At 31.6% G+C, this 21729-nt stretch overlaps 1 protein-coding gene across 8 annotated transcripts in view; it reads left to right on the top strand.

Annotated features, from left to right (window-relative positions):
• Window positions 1-21233, top strand: part of LOC127708371 (zinc finger MIZ domain-containing protein 1-like) — a 205192-nt gene extending 183959 nt beyond the window's left edge. For all 8 annotated transcript variants that reach the window (XM_052213229.1, XM_052213231.1, XM_052213227.1 and 5 more), the window contains 14 exons: window positions 1295-1543; window positions 2377-2602; window positions 4962-5168; window positions 7231-7461; window positions 7758-7884; window positions 8282-8417; window positions 9565-9775; window positions 10373-10478; window positions 11006-11154; window positions 11553-11620; window positions 11886-12037; window positions 12664-12798; window positions 13122-13573; window positions 17266-21233. In XM_052213229.1, the coding sequence (XP_052069189.1) occupies window positions 1295-1543; window positions 2377-2602; window positions 4962-5168; window positions 7231-7461; window positions 7758-7884; window positions 8282-8417; window positions 9565-9775; window positions 10373-10478; window positions 11006-11154; window positions 11553-11620; window positions 11886-12037; window positions 12664-12798; window positions 13122-13573; window positions 17266-17433 (2617 nt within the window). In that variant the 3' untranslated portion in view covers window positions 17434-21233. The remainder of the gene's footprint in view (window positions 1-1294; window positions 1544-2376; window positions 2603-4961; window positions 5169-7230; window positions 7462-7757; window positions 7885-8281; window positions 8418-9564; window positions 9776-10372; window positions 10479-11005; window positions 11155-11552; window positions 11621-11885; window positions 12038-12663; window positions 12799-13121; window positions 13574-17265) is intronic.
• Window positions 21234-21729: the final 496 nt, after the last annotated feature.

Genomic DNA, 21729 nt, shown 5'->3' with positions numbered 1-21729 from the left:
TTCAAAGTTATAACTCCATGTTTTTGCTACTTAATTTGTAGATCATTATGTATAGCTTTTTACAATTACATGATGGAATTTTTATAGCCCACACTTCATTCATATAAACATTATGATATATGAATTTCTTGTACATGCTTACATTTGAAAGTAATAGATTCAATGTTGACTTTATTTTTAGAAGAGTTTTATATACATGTATACAGATCTGTATAGTAATGTGTTATTGAAAAAGTTCTTCAATTACAACTTTACTAACAGTGATCACTAGCCTTGTCAGTTTGAACACTGCTTGAGTCAAAATATCCATCTTAATTGAGGATTGCCAATTTTCCTGCCGAAGGTCAGTGGTTCCTCCGGAAGTCTGGCTTTCTCCATCAGTAAAAACTGGCCAAGGTCCCTGAAAGTGTTGTTAAACACCAACAAATGAAACAAACAAACAATCAGTTACACGTACCTAAGCCGCCATTGACCACTTAGTTACGTTACTATATCTCTGGATTATTTGAAAGCGAAGACAAAATGGGAAATTATTTCTATCAGAGGGACATGCCCCAATTCATACATGGTCACCTCCTTAATGTATGATAATACTAACAGAATTATAAGATCTGTTTTTACGGTCCATAAATAAATTTTGACAACAAACTACTTACCCTTTTCTTGTTCTGATTTGAGCGGTGATGTAAATGCAGGACTTTGCATTCCCTTAAACAACATCCTTGATAGAATGAATTCTATTCTAACCTAGCTTGTACTCATACATGTACTTAATTTTGATAATTGTTCAGATGTATAATTTGTAAAAACATTGGCGCTTGTTTGCTGACTTGAACTTTTCTGTTGGTCTAGTGTATACAGCAGAGTTTGAGGAAATGTGTTGTTTTCCTTACACAGAGCGCTAATTATATTAAAGATTTAAAAGGGTACCTCCTCAGTTATGACATCAATTGAATAACTAAGAGGGGAAACTGTTTTATATTGATTTGTAACATATTGGTATATCATTTACGCTTTGATAAAGAAGAAGTTCATTCTTAACTGTATTGAAATGTTTGAATTTCTGGAAACAGATTTAAAAATGTCTCTTGAGTTGATGTAAGAACTAATGTTTCTGGGTTTGCTTGTAGTTCATTTGAAATACGTATATCTATTGTAAATAAGTATACTTTTTCTCAGTTTATTCCAAAAATATATCATCGGAGTATAAAACTAAGCAAATAGGGAATCAGTTCATATCATTTATATAGTGACTGTAGGATATTATATAAAGAATATATTTTGTTTATTTTAGTGATCCGAATGGTCCATGGTGTACAGGAAATCAAGGCCAGTCTGGACCAGGTTTATCTGTAGTAACCACCGTCTGGGGAATGACCAATACTACGCAAACAGCGCCATTTAATCATCAAACACCGGGATATACCACTACCATGTCATCAACAAACTATACGCAACAACCAAACTTCCAAGTTAATGCATTACAGAAAGGACCATACAACCCTACTTCATTATCAAACAACATTCCATATCGTCGTCCAAGGTAAGTGTTAGAAACCAAACTTCAAATTTAATGCATTACAGAAAGAGCAATAACTTCCATGTTAACAGGCTACAAAAAGAGCTCTTCATTGTTTTGTCTGTTTTCTTGAACATGGTTTTAGGATTGCCTCTTGTCAACTTTCCTCTTTCCCTTTTTTCTTTTTTTACAAAATTTTGCAAACTTTCATGAAGGCATATTGTAGATAGAAACCCATTTCTAAAATTCTCTCCCCCACCCCTTTTTTTTTATTGCATTTTATGAAAAATTCAAGGATTGTTTTACATGCAAACGTTCACGTATGCATATTACAGAGAGAAACCCATTTCTAATGTAGTGTAGATTTCCTTCCTCAAAAAGAGATAATTGCATAAACATTCATATGCCAATCACTGAGTACTTTATTGAAGCTTTTAAAAATGATACTTCAGCTGAAAACAAACAGCTATATCCCATAATTGTTCTTTTTCAAAAAACCTGTTTGGGGCTTAATATTGGAGTGATCTAAGTAGTTAAAACTACAGTGATCACTAGCCAGTTTCCCTGTCAAAGGTCATTTGTTCTCTCCAAGTACTCTGGCCTCCAACCAATCGGGACATTATTAACTGCAATTCATTGTCTTTAAATTTTCAGCAATTTGTGATAGTTGTTAACTTAAAAAAAATTTGCAATTCCTTGAAATAATTTTAGTAAATCATGTTGGTAATCAATTTGCAGATAACAGCATAGTAAGCTTTAAAAACATGTTCTTCTTAAATAATTAATAGATGAATTTAAACATAGCATATGAATATTTTATTCAGAATCTACATATTTGGTTGTTCCTTATATTTCAGTTACCCTCCTACTCCAAATACCCCAGGATCAAATACACCAAGTAATAATGATTACCCTGGAGCACCTCAACAAGGAAATCCAGCACTGGCACAAGCTTTAGTAGCGGCAGCAGCCACAGCCTCAGCCACAGCAACGGCAACTGCCACCATGATGATGCAGAATGATCCACAGATGAATAACAACCAACCAATGAATGTCCAAATGAACTATGGTCCAGGCATGCAGGTAATATATTGAAACAGTTAATCTGTTAAGGATAATCATACTTTTTCCAAGTCAGGAACCTGTTATTCAGTGGTTGTCATTTGTTGCTGTATAACCTGATTTTTATTCGTTTGTTGTTTTGTACATGATTCAGACCATTTGTTCTCTCGTTTGAATTGTTTTACATTAGTCATTTCGAGGCCTTTTAAGCTTGCTATACGGTATGGGTTTTGCAAATTTTTGAAGGCCTGTGACCTGCGGTTGCTAACCTATACCATTTGGTCTCTAGTGGAGAGTTGTCTCATTGGCTATGAATGCATATTTACATTGGAAAACTTGTGGTTACCAGTCAGTACTATGTTACTGCTAACACATGGGGTGTATCAATGGGAGCTATGTCACTGCTTACAATAGGAGGTCTTGTTGGTCTTCTCTCCTTGTTGTAAATATATGTTTTCCAATACTATCAAGAACTAGAACAGCAATGAAAGCATTGTTTCCCAATATATGGTTATTTCCACATATATCTGGAGAATGTTGTCAGGTATATCTACCCAATCTCTTTTATAACTCCAATGCATGTTTTATGTTGAAAAATATCATGTCATAGTTAAATTTTAAAATAAATTTATATCTGTAACCATTTGAATTTGAAGAAAAAAAACCTGATTGCATTTCCTACATTTTATGTACCCTGCTGAGGGTAACATTTTCAATTTGTTTCTCTTCATAGTAACCTTTAAGGACATTTTGAGGATGTTTTTGGTCTTTATCCCACATTTTGTGTACTATTTGTATCATCTCTGAAATTCGGGTTGGTTTTCACTTACAAATCATAGTGGTCTTTAAGGAAATTTTTGGGAGGTTTATTGTATCTTTGCCACCTTAAATTTTTTACGGGATTGGAAGATTGTTTTGATAAATACGTTCATCAGTTAGATATTTTGTTCATAGATTTGCATGAATTCTATGTGTAAGATTTTTGTTTTTTTTTGTTTTTATTTCATGGTAACCTTTAAGGACATTTTGAGTGTGTTTATCATCTGTGAAATTCAGTCAGTTTTCACTATCAAATCATAGGGACCTTTAATGAAATTTTGGAGAGGTTTATTGTATCTTTGCAGCCTTATATTTTTTATGTGATAGGTAGATTGTTTTGATTCATACGTTCGTCAGTTAGATGTTTTGTTCATAGTTTTGCATGACTGCTGAGGGTAACATTTACAGTTTGTTTCTCTTCATGGTAGCCTTTAAAGACATTTTGAGGATGTTTTTGGTATTTATCCCACATTACATTTTTCATAGGATTGATCTGGTTTTGTTCATAGTTTTGCATGAATGCTGCTGGAAAGATTTTCAGTTTGTTGGACATTTCGAGTGTTTTTGGTATCTATCCCACCTTAGATTTTTCATGGAATTGGTTTTGATAAATATGTTCATCAGTTGGATGTTTTGGTCGTAGGAGTTTTATGATTGATGTGGGTAAGAATTTCAGTTTTTTTGTTTTTATTTTATGGTAACCTTTAAGGACATTTAGAGGAGATGTTTAGTCCAATTAACAATTTTAAAAGGTGTGTCTGTTTATAGAATTTGTTTTCAGGTCATAACCATAGTTGATGGATGCAAATTTTGGGTCAGTGAGAATACCTTATTTATTAAGAAATCCATCATGTCAGTTTCTAATGAAAGAAAAATTTAATTTTTTATACATTAAAAAATCACTGCTACATGTATTAAATTCAGAAGTAACTTGCTCTAGCAGAAAAGTGTCATTTATAAGTTTAATTCTGCATGGGTAGTTCCAAAAGAGTATTTGAAATGTCAGTTTATTTAGTTCCGAAGTGAAAGATGATCAGCCATTGTTTGATGACTACTTAGACACATTTAACAATGTATGAATATTGATGCTGTGTTAATAAGATCTATAATTCTGGCATTGCTGTAATCATTCGTTGACACTTTATTGATTCCTCTTACAAACTGACGTGTCTTTTTACCTGTGTTTTCCTATATAGTAGGTAGTTAAACAGCTTTTCTTAATTACCTGAGTGTTTTTTCACTGTCAATCTGGTGCTTGGGAGTCTGCGATACCTGGGTTGATAAATTATTCACACTTGATTATTATTTCAGTAAATCTTATCATTAAAAAGGTTGGTTTCTGATATATTGACTTTTTTACTTTGATATTAATATATGCATCTTAGTAAATCTATTTTTTTTTTTTCAGCAATAGTTTTTTGAAAATTTTTGATTTTTGCAGTCTATGGTGTAAGATGATAGATATGATTTGCATATTTGATTTATATAAGTCAAATGATAATGCCTTTTTTGATATGATAGTGTTTAATAAAAAGTAAATGTCTTTATTTTGACTTTTCAGCAACAGATGCCAATGGGTCAGTATGGGAATCAGTATCCTCCAGGAATGTCTCAAAGACACCCTGGTCCCATGAATATGGGACCTGGTCCAGGGGCAGGTCCAGGCCCAATGATGAGAAATCCCATGTATACCAGAAGACCAGCACCATATCATAATCCTCACAATCCAAAGATGGGGACACGACCTTCTTTTCCAAATGGTCCACAGGTAGGTGTCATTTATCTTGTACTGCCTTTGAATGGACTAACAACAAAAAAGTTTGGTTTTTTTTAGGATAAAAAAAAAACTTGAATTCAATATTATGATTAGTTCTGTCAGGTTTTTTTTCAACCACTTTTTCTAGAAGATAAAACTCTGCTACAAGCAAAACACAATTGTTCGTCCAGTTATTTTATGATTGTTTTTGGTTTTTTTTAAACCAAACAATTAGAATGAAATTTATCACTGTCCCATGTGCATAATACTTATTTGTGTGCAGTATCTGTTTTGTTCAAGTCAAACAAATTTAACATTGTAACTATGCCCATAACACAGACTGGTTTCTTTGAAACAAAACAAAAAATGTTCAAAATGATGTTTGCATAGCTTTTTGTTATATAAAATTTGTTCGATAACATTATTTTATGAATTTGTAGTATAAATCTCTCCCATCAATTAAAAGATGCCCTTGTTAATGTGCCATATGTTGTTTCATATTTGCACCTCAATATTATTAGTAATAAATACTCTAAAGAAGTAAATGTTTTAGAAGATGCTGATTGGTTGAAGATTTTTGTACATAGTCATATTCTATCATTGCTCCATAGGTACTTTTTAAAACAATTTAACATCCAGGGTAGGAAACTCACTGGAAATGTCTACCAGACCACAGGGCTGGCTGCATAAAATAATTACCTGTCCTGATCAAAATTTACCAGCCCTGAAAATTAATGCAATAAAAATTAAACCCATTTTCCTTCAAGATTCTAAATTATGTTTTTGTGTTTTGAGATGTTTTAATGACTAGAAGTATTATTAGATAAACTTGAGGATATTTTGTGATGAAAATGACTTATTACTGCTTTTGTAAATACACACTGCAACAAGACTTACAAGTGCACATTTAAGCAGACACTGCTAAGCCTAATGACCATTTGTTCAGAAGCAAAGTGTGATTTAATTTTTAGAATTTGGGGTGGGCACTGGGGGTGTTAGTTTGTCTTCAGTGTAATTCAGCATGCCTTTGTTTGTACCTTTGTTCCACAAAATTACTTTTAAGCAAATAAAAATAAAATTTTGGTTTCATTTATAATTTTATTGCTCCTCATTTTCACAATATTTAAAACTCAACCACTCGAACTCCGTTTTCCAACCAGGAACAATTGTCCGCTTCCTCTTAGACTGATCGTACAATTTATTTTTTCCTGTTGAGTCAACAGTAGTTCGCTTTTTCGGCGACGAAAGGCCCAATTACTGTCGTAAAGACATGAGTTTACCAAAACAAATTTGTACTTTTGATTTCCTCTAATATTTATTTTTTATTTAAAAAACGCGATCCCGATTGGACGATTCGATACCAACTAGCCAATGAGTACAAATCTTACAAACAACAGGTATCACCATGTTCCATGCAGAAATCGCGTGGAAACACGTGGTAGTAAAAGGTTAATTGGCAGTCATGATTCTTACGTGCTGTTATGAATGGGGTAATACTGAGAACTCATTCCAAAAATAGAAAAAGGTAATCCCAACCACCTGCAAAAAATAGACCGTCCACCGGACTGTTGAAATTTAATTTTTGACCGCCCGATCGTAAAATAGGCCGTCTCGGGCGGGCTATAATTTCCAACTCTGTTAACATCAGATAATTGAATCACATGAAAGATAGGTCAGAAACTAGGATGTTATATTACCTGCCAGCTGGTGCAATATTTAGTTCAGTATCCAAGGAAAGATGTATATAATATAGCAGTCTTGGAATATTATGTTTTCAGATTAGATAAAAACTAGAGCAACTTCATAAAAAAACTAAACGTTCCCAGTATATTAAGTAAAAAATAAAAAAATATTAAAAAAAAAAAAAAGTTTTATATTATTTCTTTATATATTAAAAAGGCCAATAGATACATGCAAGGTGCCTCTAATTATTCAATAATTGTTGATGTTGTATGTTATCTTTTACTCATGCTTATAAACAGAAACTTTACAAATCAATTTGTAAATCAGATGAAGTGATCACTTATTGTACAATAGTGCAAGGGGAGTTAACTCTAGTTATTATCTATTTTAGTATGGTGATCAGTATAACAACCAACAGCAGTATTCTGGTGGAAAATACCCACCGACACAGCAGCCACTTCCTTCACCTACATACCACCAACAACCAGGAATGCGACCCAACCCTGGTGGCCCATATCCCAGCATGCCTAATGGTCAGGCATACTACAATAATCCAGTTGGCAGATCAATGCCACCCCAGCCACAGAACTTTAATTATAACATGGGACAACAAGGCATATCTGTAAGTAAAATTATGTATGATAAATGTATCTTATTTGAACCATTGATTTTAGACTTAAAGATCTTTTTTTAATTAAGATCTAATGAGAAAGATTAAATTGCAATAAACTTGACCTTAAATCATATTCATACATGTAATAAAATTCTGAGGTTAATACATAAAAATTTATTACCAATAATTCTGCAACATTTGGTTTCATAGTTAAAGGTGTGCTTTGAAACTTAATTTATGTCAGTATCTAACTTTCTAGTATACCAATTGGTCATTGAAATATATATTTTTCTTCTTTTTTTCAGTCACCACCATCAAATTATCCTCATTCCCCATTACCTGGAAATCCGACCCCACCCATCACTCCTGGGCCAGGTCCTAACGGTTATAATGGACCTATGCCAAATGGACCACCAATGCCAATTAAAAAAGGTATGTATATACTTGACATTTTATTTATTTTGATCTATTTTACATCCTATTTATTTCCTGTCATTGTAGCTTAAATCCACAATCATTGTGTTGGTTATTTTACGTGGTCACTATTTTTAAAAATCAAGGTCATTTGTTAAAGAGTTAGAAATGTTGATTTTTATCTTTATTGTCATAGAAAGTAAGAATTCAGACTTTATAGAATTTAAATCTCAAAACTTTATATTGCATTACTGGTAAAACTCTTAACTTCTTGAAAGCTGAACTCAAATAAGCAGATTTACTTATGATGAACAAATGTTTCCTATATATTTCTCACTGGTATGATTTTAATATTTAATTCTGAACTGGTCTAATTTTTGTTTTTTATTCACTTGTGGTTTTGTTTGTATTTTAGATCCTGAAGAATTACGATTGACGTTTCCTGTACGAGATGGTGTGGTGTTACCGCCTTTTAGACTGGAGCATAACTTGGCAGTTAGTAACCATGTCTTCCATCTGAGGGAATCTGTTTATCAGACATTAATGTTCAGGTTAGTCACTAGCTGTCCAGCAGGGTTCTCACTAACATGTGTGCATGAGTCCTGGACTGATGAAAATCAGACTGTACTTGATAGTATCTCACTAGTGAGTCCATAGATGCATCTTAATTGTTATCAGCTGAGTCAATTCATAATTTTATTGCAAAAGTTGAAAAATAAATTTTTCTCTTTTGTCATTTTGTTTGTAAGAAGACTTTCATTGATGTTGTTTGTCTACAAAACTTAAAACTTGGTCTGGCTAAAAATGGGGTATCCCTGGACTCCCAGAAATAATCCTTCATGAGAACTCTGTTTTCCAGTAAACCTGATTAAGGTATTTCAAAAATATTTCATATACATGAAAATCCGTATCATAATTTTTGTAACTATGTAACTATTTGTTGCTGTAAACATGCTTTCTATCAACATAGTTTACCTAATTTAATGTCAGTGAACTTAATAATACAAGATCAATGAACTAGTGGTAGGAAACGTTTTTTGTTTTGCTTAGTAAGAATAACAAATGTTCAAATCAAAGATTTATGTAGAGGCTTATCCTCTATTATCATTGAATTGTATGCCATTTAAAATTTGATGGACTTAACTATTTGTTGACCTAGATGTTGTTTATGGTTTCGATGACCTATTTGTTGACCTAGATGTTGTTTATGGTTTGGATGTTGTTATATCATTGATGTTTATCCTTTTTTATCTTGTTTATACTTGCTTATAAAGTTTTATTTCTGAAAATAAGAAGGTATGTTGACGTCCAAATGTCTTCTGGTTATTTGTGTTGGGTCGCTGTCTCATTGACATATACTCCACATCTCTTATTACTATATAAAATACATCAGTTTTAACAGTAGCTGAGATGTGCACATCTTTAAAAAGGATGATGATTAAAAACTAAATTTAGATATGTTGTGGGCATTTCTGAATGAAATTGTTGATCATCGGTCAAAAATGTGAGTGTGATTTATGCAATATCAGTTAACGCTACATACAAATAATGTAATCAAAATCTAATTAATACAATTCACAATCCTGCCTCATATTACACAATAACAGAAACATAAAAGATTTCTGGATTTGCAATAATTATATAAAATAAATTAATGAAATAGTAAATGATATTAATAGCAACTTTGTTTTTCTTCAGATCTGATTTAGAGTTACAGCTGAAATGTTTTCATCACGAGGACAGACAGATGAATACTAACTGGCCAGCATCCGTCACAGTCAGTGTCAACGCTAATCCTCTCAACATTGAACGTGGGGAAAATAAAACCTCTCATAAACCATTATACCTCAAAGATGTCTGTCAACCAGGCAGAAATACCATTCAAATTACAGTCACTGCATGTTGTTGTGTAAGTATAAGTTACAGGCTATTGTTGGATGATTTTTTTAATGGTACCATGTTTGAAAAACATTTTTGGAACTGTATTTACCTTTGAGTTGAAATTTAAAAAAAAAGAAATAGTGGTAATGTCGGAGAGAAACTGATAGCTTCTTAAAACCGATGTGATATTACGCATTTGAAAAAAAGGATTAAGATGACAAATCCCAAAAACTAAGAAATTACAAAAATAAAACACTAGACATTTGTTACATACACTAAGAAAAAAATAAAAGGAAGACATAGATAATGTAATACATATAGGTTATGAAAAAGGTATATTCTCCAAAATCAATTTCCACATATGTATTGGCATCTTTAGAGGAATACATTTTTTAAAGACCTCATTGGAACAAATATAATTGTCTCATTATCATGACTAAGTGCATGCACTTTTTAATGAAAGAGTTGGGTTTAACCATGTGTAACTACTAAACCCCATACTTGTACAACACTTAATTCCAGTTCAAATTTATCTATGTAATTTTGATATAAATTCCTCAATCATTCTGGCCATGACTGTACTGTAGTCTTACTATATCTAATAGCTTATTAAATCTATTTTCAGTCTCATTTGTTTGTTCTACAATTAGTACATCGACCAAGTGTACGATCAGTTTTACAAGGGTTGTTACGGAAACGGTTGTTACCAGCAGAACATTGTATTACAAAAAGTAAGTAGTAACTGTTGGGAAATATATGTATATATAAGGAAAATGAGATAGAAATACTAAACAATATGTAAACTTAAATCATACAATATGACACATATGTAAACTTATACAATATGACACATATGTAAACTTAAATCATACAATATGACACATATGTAAACTTTAATCATACAATATGACACATATGTAAACTTGAATCATACACTATGACACATATGTAAACTTGAATCATAGACTATGACACATATGTAAACTTAAATCATACAATATGACAATATGTAAACTTAAATCATACATTGATGGAACATACTTTAATAAAATGGTCATGGCAGTTGAAATCTATACCATGCATAATTTTTTTTTTCATGTTGGTTGTTCTTAAGAATATAAAAGAAGTCATCCACAGAATATTTCCAAATTAAGAGCATTAAGTTGAAATGGGTTGTAAATGGTTCTTAATTTAAAAGTCATGTATTTTAAGAAAATCTGCGGTCATTTTGTAACTTTGATTTTGTTTTACTTTTCAGTCAAAAGAAATTTTAGCAATGTTGCACCAAATTCATTAAATGGTGAAGATGGAGTTGAACAAACAGCGATTAAAGTTTCATTAAAATGTCCAATCACCTTCAGACGGATAACACTGCCGGCAAGAGGTCATGAATGTAAACACATACAGGTTAGTTTGATATTGCTTAGACCATAAGTTTTGTAGGGGGTTAACATTTACAGGTTGAAACAGTATAAGATATATAACAAGGGAGGTAAAAAAAGGAAAGATAACACTAAAAGAAAAAGAAAAAAGGACAATCAACAGTAAAAACTGAAAACAAAAGATTGAGTGATGCTTATGATACCAAAACGTTAAGAGTGAGCTCAAATGATCTGGAATGGTAACTTTCTTGCTCTAAATGAAATCACGAATATTAACACATACCGGTAAGAAGGGACTACACTGAAATTTGTATTTTATAATTTAATTTGTTACCTTTGGAGAACTATGTTAACAGTTGATAATTTTCTTTAATTTGTTACCTTTGGTGAACTATGTTAACAGTTGATAATTTTCTTTTACAGTGTTTTGATCTTGAATCATATCTACAGTTGAATTGTGAAAGAGGGTCATGGAGATGTCCAGTTTGCAAGTAAGTATAATCTCTGTTGTTTTCTGGTAGACACTGAAAACCTGATATAAACCATGTTTTACTTTTATTAAGTCTTTAATTTTTGATTATTTCATTTTGGTATAAAAAAAAGAAGTTTTGGTACACATGCCTGCTGATTAAGATATCTGTCTTATTTTTCCACTCTTTTATTTAACTTAGTGTCATTTTATAAATAATGACTGCATGTTAAATTCTAAATTAAAACAGACTGATGAATTAAATGTTTCTTTTTTTTTATTTACAGCAAAACAGCATTATTAGAAGGTTTAGAAATAGACCAATATATTTGGGGTATTCTGACAAATCTTCAGACGACAGAGTTTGAGGAAGTTACTATTGATCCTCTGGCAGCATGGAAACCTGTACAACATAAAACTATCAAAGAAGAGGAAGCCGGTATGTTATGATATTGTTTACATCAATACTGAAAAAGAATTCTTATATTAAAATACTGTAAACCAACTAATTTTCGGGAGTGATTTATATTTCCGACTTATGTGAGGAGAAAAATAATGTGAAACTAAATTGTTGCAAATATTAAAACTTGGATCTTCCCTTTTTTTTTTTTTAAATCAAGTAAATTTGAAAATTGCGGAAATAAATCACTGCAAAAAGGCCTAGAAAGGACTAAATCCGAAATAAAATATCCACGAAAATAAGTTGATTTACAGTATATTTTGAAATGTTTGAGTGGCTGCAGAAAGTATATATGATGTTAAAAAAAAAACATTGTAATATTTCATACTTTTAATCTCAACTGTAAATTTACATTAAAGCATGTGAAACAAATTTAGAAGAACTTAATAGGAAAGAAAATAATTCATTACATAGTCTTCTTAAACAGGTCATAAGAATGAATAAAGTGTAATTGAAATAGATAGTGATGCAAGTCTCACATTTTAAATTTTGAAAATATAATTATTTTGTGTAGATAAATGTCATAACCAGTGGGATATTGTGGTAGAAATTATTTATAAATTATTGAGACAAAATATAGTTCTGAAGGTGTATTTTATTCACAGAGTCCTGTAGTGGTCGATGGATAAAAGCTATGTCTCCATCAAGTATGCAGTTGCCCACCATGAATTCATGGGATGTGGGTCGAGGGCCGTCACCATTTACTGGGAACATGCCACCTTCATCACAGAATATGCAGGGTAGGTTTATTTACTCACATAAATGCTTTAATGTAGCAAAATATCTTTATAATTGATTAGGTTGACTTTAAAAATAACTGGAATCTTACTAGATAACATTATTAGATATTCATTAGGAAAAAAAAGGATCACTTGAATTTTAAGATCTCAAAGTTGGTTATTTTGATAATAGAATGACCCTTTTTTTTTAAACTTGAGTATATTTTGGGCAAAATTATCTAGATTTAATATTTCTTTTATTTCAAAGTCAAGTAGTGAGTTTCAAATTTGTTTAGAATTCACAATACAACAACATGGAAATTAATATTTACCTTATATTGTAGGTCCACCTTATTCAAACATGCACAGCAATGATGTCATGCCAAATGGAGGCCCATCACCTATGAGCTATCAGCACCCCGCTACTCCCGGGGATTATAACAATCCTCTCTCACACATGTCACCTCCCACAAGTGTGGAAGCCATGAATAGCATGAACAATGTAAATATTAAAAGTGAACTTCATTCTTCTGTAGACATTCAAAATCATATGAATCAGTATTTACCAACCGTGAGTGACACGACGCCGTTGCGACATCCTGATTCAAGCAATATTAACAATTGTGGAACTCCATCCAGCCAATCACAGAACCAAATTAATGGCAGCCAACTTAACCATGGTACACCAAATGGAATTCAGTCGAACAATTCAGGGGCAGATAATAATACTATAGGAGATTTGAGCTTTGACCCATCAAGTGTGATAGATGGTGAAGGTCAAACTCCAACATTAGATGTAAGTATCTGTTATTTAAATATTTATGATTCATTCCTAACCTTTATTTAGGAGATTGCTATATATTAATGAGCAGGTCATTCTTTAAGAAATATATTGATCATAAAAACAAAAATAAACCAGAAAAACATGGGATAAAATATAGATGAATAGAAAAAAAAGGCAGTTGAAAGATAATGCTCTATTTTTTAATTATATTCTTTATTTATTTAAAGAGGATTGCCAACAGCCAGAGGCTACGTGTGGTTCTCCTCAACATAGATATATACAGATTCACAATTAACAAAGATTGTTTTAGTTTACAAACATGTTTAACACAAGACAAGACAATATGTACAGGACAAGACATATGAATGAAATTAGACTACACACCTATCCAATCACTCACTCATTCTTACTCACATACACACCGCTTTACAAACATGTTGGATTCAGTAATATAGAATAATAATTATGGAAAGACGATTTTTTTTCAAGAAACAATATTCACACAAAACTATTTAAAATAAGGATAACTATAAAAAGAAACATCACATTTATGTTTTTTTTAAAGTTCATTATTGCATATAGAGCTTACACATAAAAGTAAGACCAAGATAGCTCATATCATTGATTTCAAATATAAACAAGAAACAGTTTACATGTATTTGGTTGCAGATTTATTGCACTTTGCACACCATAAACTTGATATGGGATTTAATAGTTTTATGCATTTACAGTAAAGTAAAGTTGCAACTCCATTTCATCAGATCAATAATAATTCAGTGTATTGCTCCTTAAATATTTTAGTATGTAGAGTGTCTGTTATCAGCTCTTTTATTGCTAGTTTGCTTTTTTTGAACAGACAATTTACAATAAGAAAAAGAATTGACTGGGTTTCGTTTATGAAAGACAATACTTTACAAGATTAAACTAATGTCTGACATTTAACATTATTAGGATAGACATATTACATAACATTTGCATTGAATGAATTAATTATCTTATTTGATCTTTATTGATTGAAATTGATAAGAACAGAAGTCAGTTTCATCCTACAGATTATTTTGTAATGGTAGATTAATTCAGTAAAAGTAATTTTTCACATTCCGATTTTCTTTCCAGTATTATGGAGTAATATGTTAATATTTGATTACATAGTATCTGTCCATGTTTTATGTTATATCAATACATCTTCACATGTAAGTGATCTGTGTTTTACTGCTAACATAAACAAAAGTTACAGTTAAAGACAAAATATGATTTACTCATGATTCTAAAAATAGATTTAATAATAATTAAAATTGACAACAACACTTCAAAAGATCTGCAATTTTATTATCTATGTCTACATGTTTCGCCTGCAAGGCAGGCTTCATCAGGACAATTTTTATACAGAATTTAATCCCTGAAGTACTCAAAGTGGTGCATGAAATTTGACGTCGTCATGGTGAGAGAAACAATGAAAAGTGAAAGTAGCAATACAGAGTTATAAATAGATAAGATAAATATAGAAAATTAAAGTTTGTTTACAATGTAACTTGAGTTTGTTTTACTATTATATGATACATGAAATTGTTCTAATGGCTTGGTATCTAATTGGACGAACTTCCCATGGTTCCTACCACTTCGCAAGGCTTCTCTTCCAACCTGGCCATTGTTGGAGGTTACTACTTCCTGGCGCGTCGGCAACACATAGGAAGATTATGGTCGCCGCTATGTAAAATAAAATTGTCAAAAAATGTTCCCTTGTTAATTATTTGGTGACTCTCTATAATTTTTGGATCGTCTGCAGTAGTTGTTCTGTTTAATAGCATGGTTGTGAGTTCCTAGTTCATTTAAGATCGGCGCCCGTGGTACGTTTTTTCTGCTAACAGTTATATATATATGTTAAGGTGGTATCGGATTTCTTGGTCATCTTGGTTCAGTTGTTATTTCGTCGCAAGTATGGAATATTCCTTGGTCCATGTATATGCTGGTGGCCTGTAGATTGGCGCGTGTAGCAAGGCGGTTCCTTTCGGATGCAGGGGTTCACGATTAAATAATAAATTAAATTCCGTGTGGTGAACCAACGCCTGTGAAATCGTTTTGGTAGAGTCCCTGAAGTGGATACCTTGGTATGCCGGGTTGTCAAATCATGCAAATGAATGCAATCCTTAAATAATAATTAAAATTGACAACAACACTTCAAAAGATCTGCAATTTTATTATCTATGTCTACATGTTTCGCCTGCAAGGCAGGCTTCATCAGGACAATTTTTATACAGAATTTAATCCCTGAAGTACTCAAAGTGGTGCATGAAATTTGACGTCGTCATGGTGAGAGAAACAATGAAAAGTGAAAGTAGCAATACAGAGTTATAAATAGATAAGATAAATATAGAAAATTAAAGTTTGTTTACAATGTAACTTGAGTTTGTTTTACTATTATATGATACATGAATCATATAATAGTAAAACAAACTCAAGTTACATTGTAAACAAACTTTAATTTTCTATATTTATCTTATCTATTTATAACTCTGTATTGCTACTTTCACTTTTCATTGTGACGACGTCAAATTTCATGCACCACTTTGAGTACTTCAGGGATTAAATTCTGTATAAAAATTGTCCTGATGAAGCCTGCCTTGCAGGCGAAACATGTAGACATAGATAATAAAATTGCAGATCTTTTGAAGTGTTGTTGTCAATTTTAATTATTATTTAAGGATTGCATTCATTTGCATGATTTGACAACCCGGCATACCAAGGTATCCACTTCAGGGACTCTACCAAAACGATTTCACAGGCGTTGGTTCACCACACGGAATTTAATTTATTATTTAATCGTGAACCCCTGCATCCGAAAGGAACCGCCTTGCTACACGCGCCAATCTACAGGCCACCAGCATATACATGGACCAAGGAATATTCCATACTTGCGACGAAATAACAACTGAACCAAGATGACCAAGAAATCCGATACCACCTTAACATATATATATAACTGTTAGCAGAAAAAACGTACCACGGGCGCCGATCTTAAATGAACTAGGAACTCACAACCATGCTATTAAACAGAACAACTACTGCAGACGATCCAAAAATTATAGAGAGTCACCAAATAATTAACAAGGGAACATTTTTTGACAATTTTATTTTACATAGCGGCGACCATAATCTTCCTATGTGTTGCCGACGCGCCAGGAAGTAGTAACCTCCAACAATGGCCAGGTTGGAAGAGAAGCCTTGCGAAGTGGTAGGAACCATGGGAAGTTCGTCCAATTAGATACCAAGCCATTAGAACAATTTCATGTATCATATAATAGTAAAACAAACTCAAGTTACATTGTAAACAAACTTTAATTTTCTATATTTATCTTATCTATTTATAACTCTGTATTGCTACTTTCACTTTTCATTGTTTCTCTCACCATGACGACGTCAAATTTCATGCACCACTTTGAGTACTTCAGGGATTAAATTCTGTATAAAAATTGTCCTGATGAAGCCTGCCTTGCAGGCGAAACATGTAGACATAGATAATAAAATTGCAGATCTTTTGAAGTGTTGTTGTCAATTTTAATTATTATTTAAGGATTGCATTCATTTGCATGATTTGACAACCCGGCATACCAAGGTATCCACTTCAGGGACTCTACCAAAACGATTTCACAGGCGTTGGTTCACCACACGGAATTTAGATTTAATAATGTTTTTATCTCTTTCAGCTTGATTTGAACTTAACAGATCCTATGGAGTTGTTATCATATTTAGGGCCTTCGGAAAATTCTAATAATAACTCAGGTTCAGTCACATCGGGAAACACAGGGAACAATCAAAACTCTTCTAATACTACGTCGAGTAACAATGACGATTTACTGGCCTTGTTTGAATGATCAGTTGAGTGACAAATGACACACACAGCATAGGGCCAGTAAATTGGAGACGGTTTGTTTCCTGTAAACAGTGCTATTGTTTTTCATTACTACTGCAAATGGTGGACTGTGAATGTTGATTCATGTTTAAATCTGCCAGTGTAAATTCATAATCGTAGAAGTGGTTGTTGAAACAGGAGGGTAATAAGGTGCAAAATTTGTGGACAGTGATAGCCGTTGAGGTTGATATCAACAAGTTTTAGCATTCAGTTTACTGCTATGTAATCTGTATCATGTGATCAACATTGTCATGCAAAAAAAAAAAACAATATGGTAGACAGATCTGCAAGAACAATGATCAATTTCATCGAAACTCATTCATTTATTTATTTTATCATTGTATCTCAATTTGACTTGCCCAAAGAAAACAGTACAGAACATTTATTCATGTGAACAAACTCTTCGTGCAAAATGAAGGATAGTGACCTTTGAGCTATTTACAATGATCATGTGACTTTATACAGATGTGATATGTTTATTATCAGTAAATATGCTGGTCTTGACCAAGACATTATACTTTAAAAAGGCAGCATTATCAATATCATGTGAAAATCAAGACACATTGTGCTTATAATGATGATGACGATGTTGTCATGTTGTCATTTGGGAAAATCCTAATTGTGGTTGTTATCATGGACTGCAATACATTATAATTGTGAAATGCTGTTGCAAAATAAGGAGCATTTTGTTAGAATCATATCTCAGTGCAAAAATCATGAACTTAAAATTGCAATAATTTGAACTATTTCAATCTTCTTGCTCTTCACAATTCACAAGTATTGGTCAAGCTATTTATGGTCTATATCTATTGAATGGTTTAAGCTCTAGTTTAATGTCTCAATTTTTATTAAATTTTGCTGCTATTAAATATTTTAAAAACATTCAGAATTTTTTTAATTCAAAACTAAATAATCATTGAATAGTAAATTTTAAAATGAAAGTGCATAGATCATAAATTTTGGTTTACGATATAAAACTTGGATTTTTTTTACGAGCAAACCATGAATCTTTGCTGAAGCAGATTATTTTAAAAGAGGAATTTAATTTCTACGAATTTTCTAATTTATGGAAGGATCCATTTAAGAAACAGCCTCTTTCTGATCTGCACATAAATACTACTGTAAAAAATTTAAAGTGCAATATAGATGCCTTACTTAATGTGATCAACAAATTTGTATTTATTTTCATAGTTCTTTGTAGAATTTCTTGAATTATTTTTTTTTAATGTAGACAGTCATATCATAAAAAAACAATTTATTTTACATGCAATCTATTTTTCGCAATTTATAATCACAGTGTTAGAAGTCTTTACTAAATAAGTAACAGAATCTGCATTACATTCAGTGATGATACTAAACTAAGAAGCAGACTTTGAAAAAAAAAGTGATGAAGAATATCTCTTAGAAAGGTCAATACAAAAGGTATATGACTGTCTACACCAAATATTTTTTATAAATTGTTAAGAGACAACATGTACTTTTTTGCAAACTTAACTGATTAATTTTAAATCATTTGTGCAATTATATGAAAAGAATTTATCTTTGGCAATTCATTTGTAATCAATGTTTACCATGACAATTCGAAATATTTTTAATTTTTTTAAGAAAAATTGTTATTTTGTTGTTTTTAAACCCAGAACATTGAATTATTTTTATGAAATCACCATTACAAATCAGTTCATTTCACCTTGTTGACATCTTTTTAAAAGATCTTGTATGAATTATTTTGTCTCGCGCAAGGCGTTAATTATTATTTATAATGTGAAAGACATTTTTTAACTGTTTACTGTGGTTTTAAGAAGATAATGAAAGGAGATGAGTTTGCCAATTTTTTGTTTATGTTGTACTGTTGACTATAAGCATTAATTTACATTTTTTGCCAGTGTTTATATATAACCAGATTTATCATATACCAGTGTATTATATATGTAAATTATTTAAGATGTGAACGCATCATCTGTACAGAAATTTGAAAATGAAATTTAACGTAACCATGGCGTCTGTTTTTTGTGCCGAAGCCAAGTTCATATAACAAAAAGTAGATTAGTTTTAAAACATTTCTCTGTATATATTGACTTTTTATAAGTAGAAACATGATTTGTAGTCATAAACAAATATATAAACTATTTTTTGTGAAGATTTATTTATGCTTTATGTCTTCTCATTGGCAGTCAGTTGTAGAGTCACTTTTGCCAGTTGGTTTGCAACAGTTTTGCTTATTGCCAAAATCAGTCTTATTGTGTTACATAAAATATGATTGTTGCAGAAGAGTTTTCGATCAATATTTTCATTTATTTTTTAAATGATAGTAAAAATTATGCATTAATTTTAATCTTAGGAAAAAATCTCATTGTTTTTTCGTTTATTACTCTTTCAAGTTTAAATAACACATTTCCTCTGATTTTTTCTTTGTTTTTAATGGAAAAATCAAAGAGAAAAGGTAGCAAGTAGATTTGTTTTGGCAGCAAGGAAAATGTATGTTGCAGTTCATTTGAAAGAGATTTGCATTTGAAGAATAATGAAATAATTGCCCCCCTTTTCAGCATTCTGTTTATACAGCTGTAGTTACCTGGGTTAAAAATCTAAAATCTGTCTATGCAATGTGCTATGTTAACTTTTCACGTTTTTGTTTGATCAGGGAATAATTATAAAGCACATTATTTTATCCGTCAGCTATGCATACTCTCAGGATTAGCATACATCCAGATTTCTGATATCACGTGCAGATCTCTTTCAGCTGAGTATTTGTTTCCATCTGTTACTTCTAAATGTGACAAAGAGTAACTTTTCTACCTGCCCCTTTAATTCTGGTTGTGTTGTCAATTTATGACAAAAACGCATTTCATATATTTTAGAAATTATATATTCAAAAATAAATTCATGGCAGCCTGAAAAGTATTCACTTGGCAAAAAGTTCTTAGCATTCAATTGTTGTAGGTTGCAATAGGTTATCTGTTGATGGCTCCCCTCAGTTGTATTAGTTCCTCCCTTTTAATGTGAAATAATCAATTTTGCAATAGAAAAAAAAGCCAATTAATGCAATAGTTTGTCATAATATCTTGGCAATATAAATTCATTTTCCCTAAACCAAAGAAGATTAAAAGGATCGAAAAAATATCAGTTCTTTTATTTGTAAACAAAGAAAGTGCTCATGATCATTTTAATAAAACCATAAAGAGTGGTATATGTGTTATTGAATGCTCTAGTTTTAATTTTATATGAAATGTTACTTAAAAAAGAAAGTTGATTTATTTTTGTCTTTTTTACGTTAATGACTTGCAAGATGAAGTTCTTGAAGGGACCATTATCAATACAGTTGATCAAATGCACTTCTTTCCATGAGAACAAGATGATTCTAAATGTTGCAATTTGGACTGATTATTTCTATAACAGAAAAAAATTGTCCTTACATGACATAATACAGTGTACATGACATTTCTAGACATGAAGTATTCATTTTAATCGCCAAATACAGTTCTCTAAGAATGAAACTATGAAGAATTTATTTCAAATATCATACAATGCATTGAAAGGGACTGAAATTTTGAACAAGTGCAACATTTAGACTCTATCTTGTTTACCTAGGACACATAATACTAAACACAATAAATATGTTCGGATGCAGTCAGTGTTTTTAAAATGGCTATTTTTCTGTGAGAAAGTGCAATCACATGTTAGATGTCACCTGCAACTATGTACTTTAGTCCCTTACATGTGATCATTATTTATCTAATAAAAAAGGAATTATTACAAATCATAGAAGTTTTTAATGTGTTATGTTTGATGCCATGATCCATCAATACCATATGTTTATCTTGTACCATGAAATTACGTGACATAATGCAGGGGTACAACATATACATCCTATTTTGTGTGACAGTGTTGAAAATATAAGTAACCCTTTATAAATTTGTTGTGTCCAAAGTGCTTTGTGGATTTACCTTTATCATGAACGCTCATACACCAAAAATTGGAAGCAAAGGCTGTGTAACTATAATGCATTGATACAGCATACATATCCTCTGTAATATGAGAAAGGTGGCATAGTGCATAGGTACCACATATATATCCATGTCAGACAGAATAAAGAACTACAGCCAGGACAGCTTACCGGTACACACATGTGAGTTAAGGTGATTGAGCATAACATTAACTGGAATGATACCCTGCATCAGGTGTTGGAAACATTCTTGATAAAGGACCTTAATTGCCTTCATTCATTTTAGTTTGATAATCACATTTTATAAAACATGGAAAC

The sequence above is a fragment of the Mytilus californianus genome, unplaced genomic scaffold (assembly GCF_021869535.1).
Source record: "Mytilus californianus isolate M0D057914Y unplaced genomic scaffold, xbMytCali1.0.p SCAF_7, whole genome shotgun sequence".
Taxonomy (NCBI): domain Eukaryota; kingdom Metazoa; phylum Mollusca; class Bivalvia; order Mytilida; family Mytilidae; genus Mytilus; species Mytilus californianus.
This window is presented reverse-complemented; position numbering and strand designations above follow the sequence as displayed.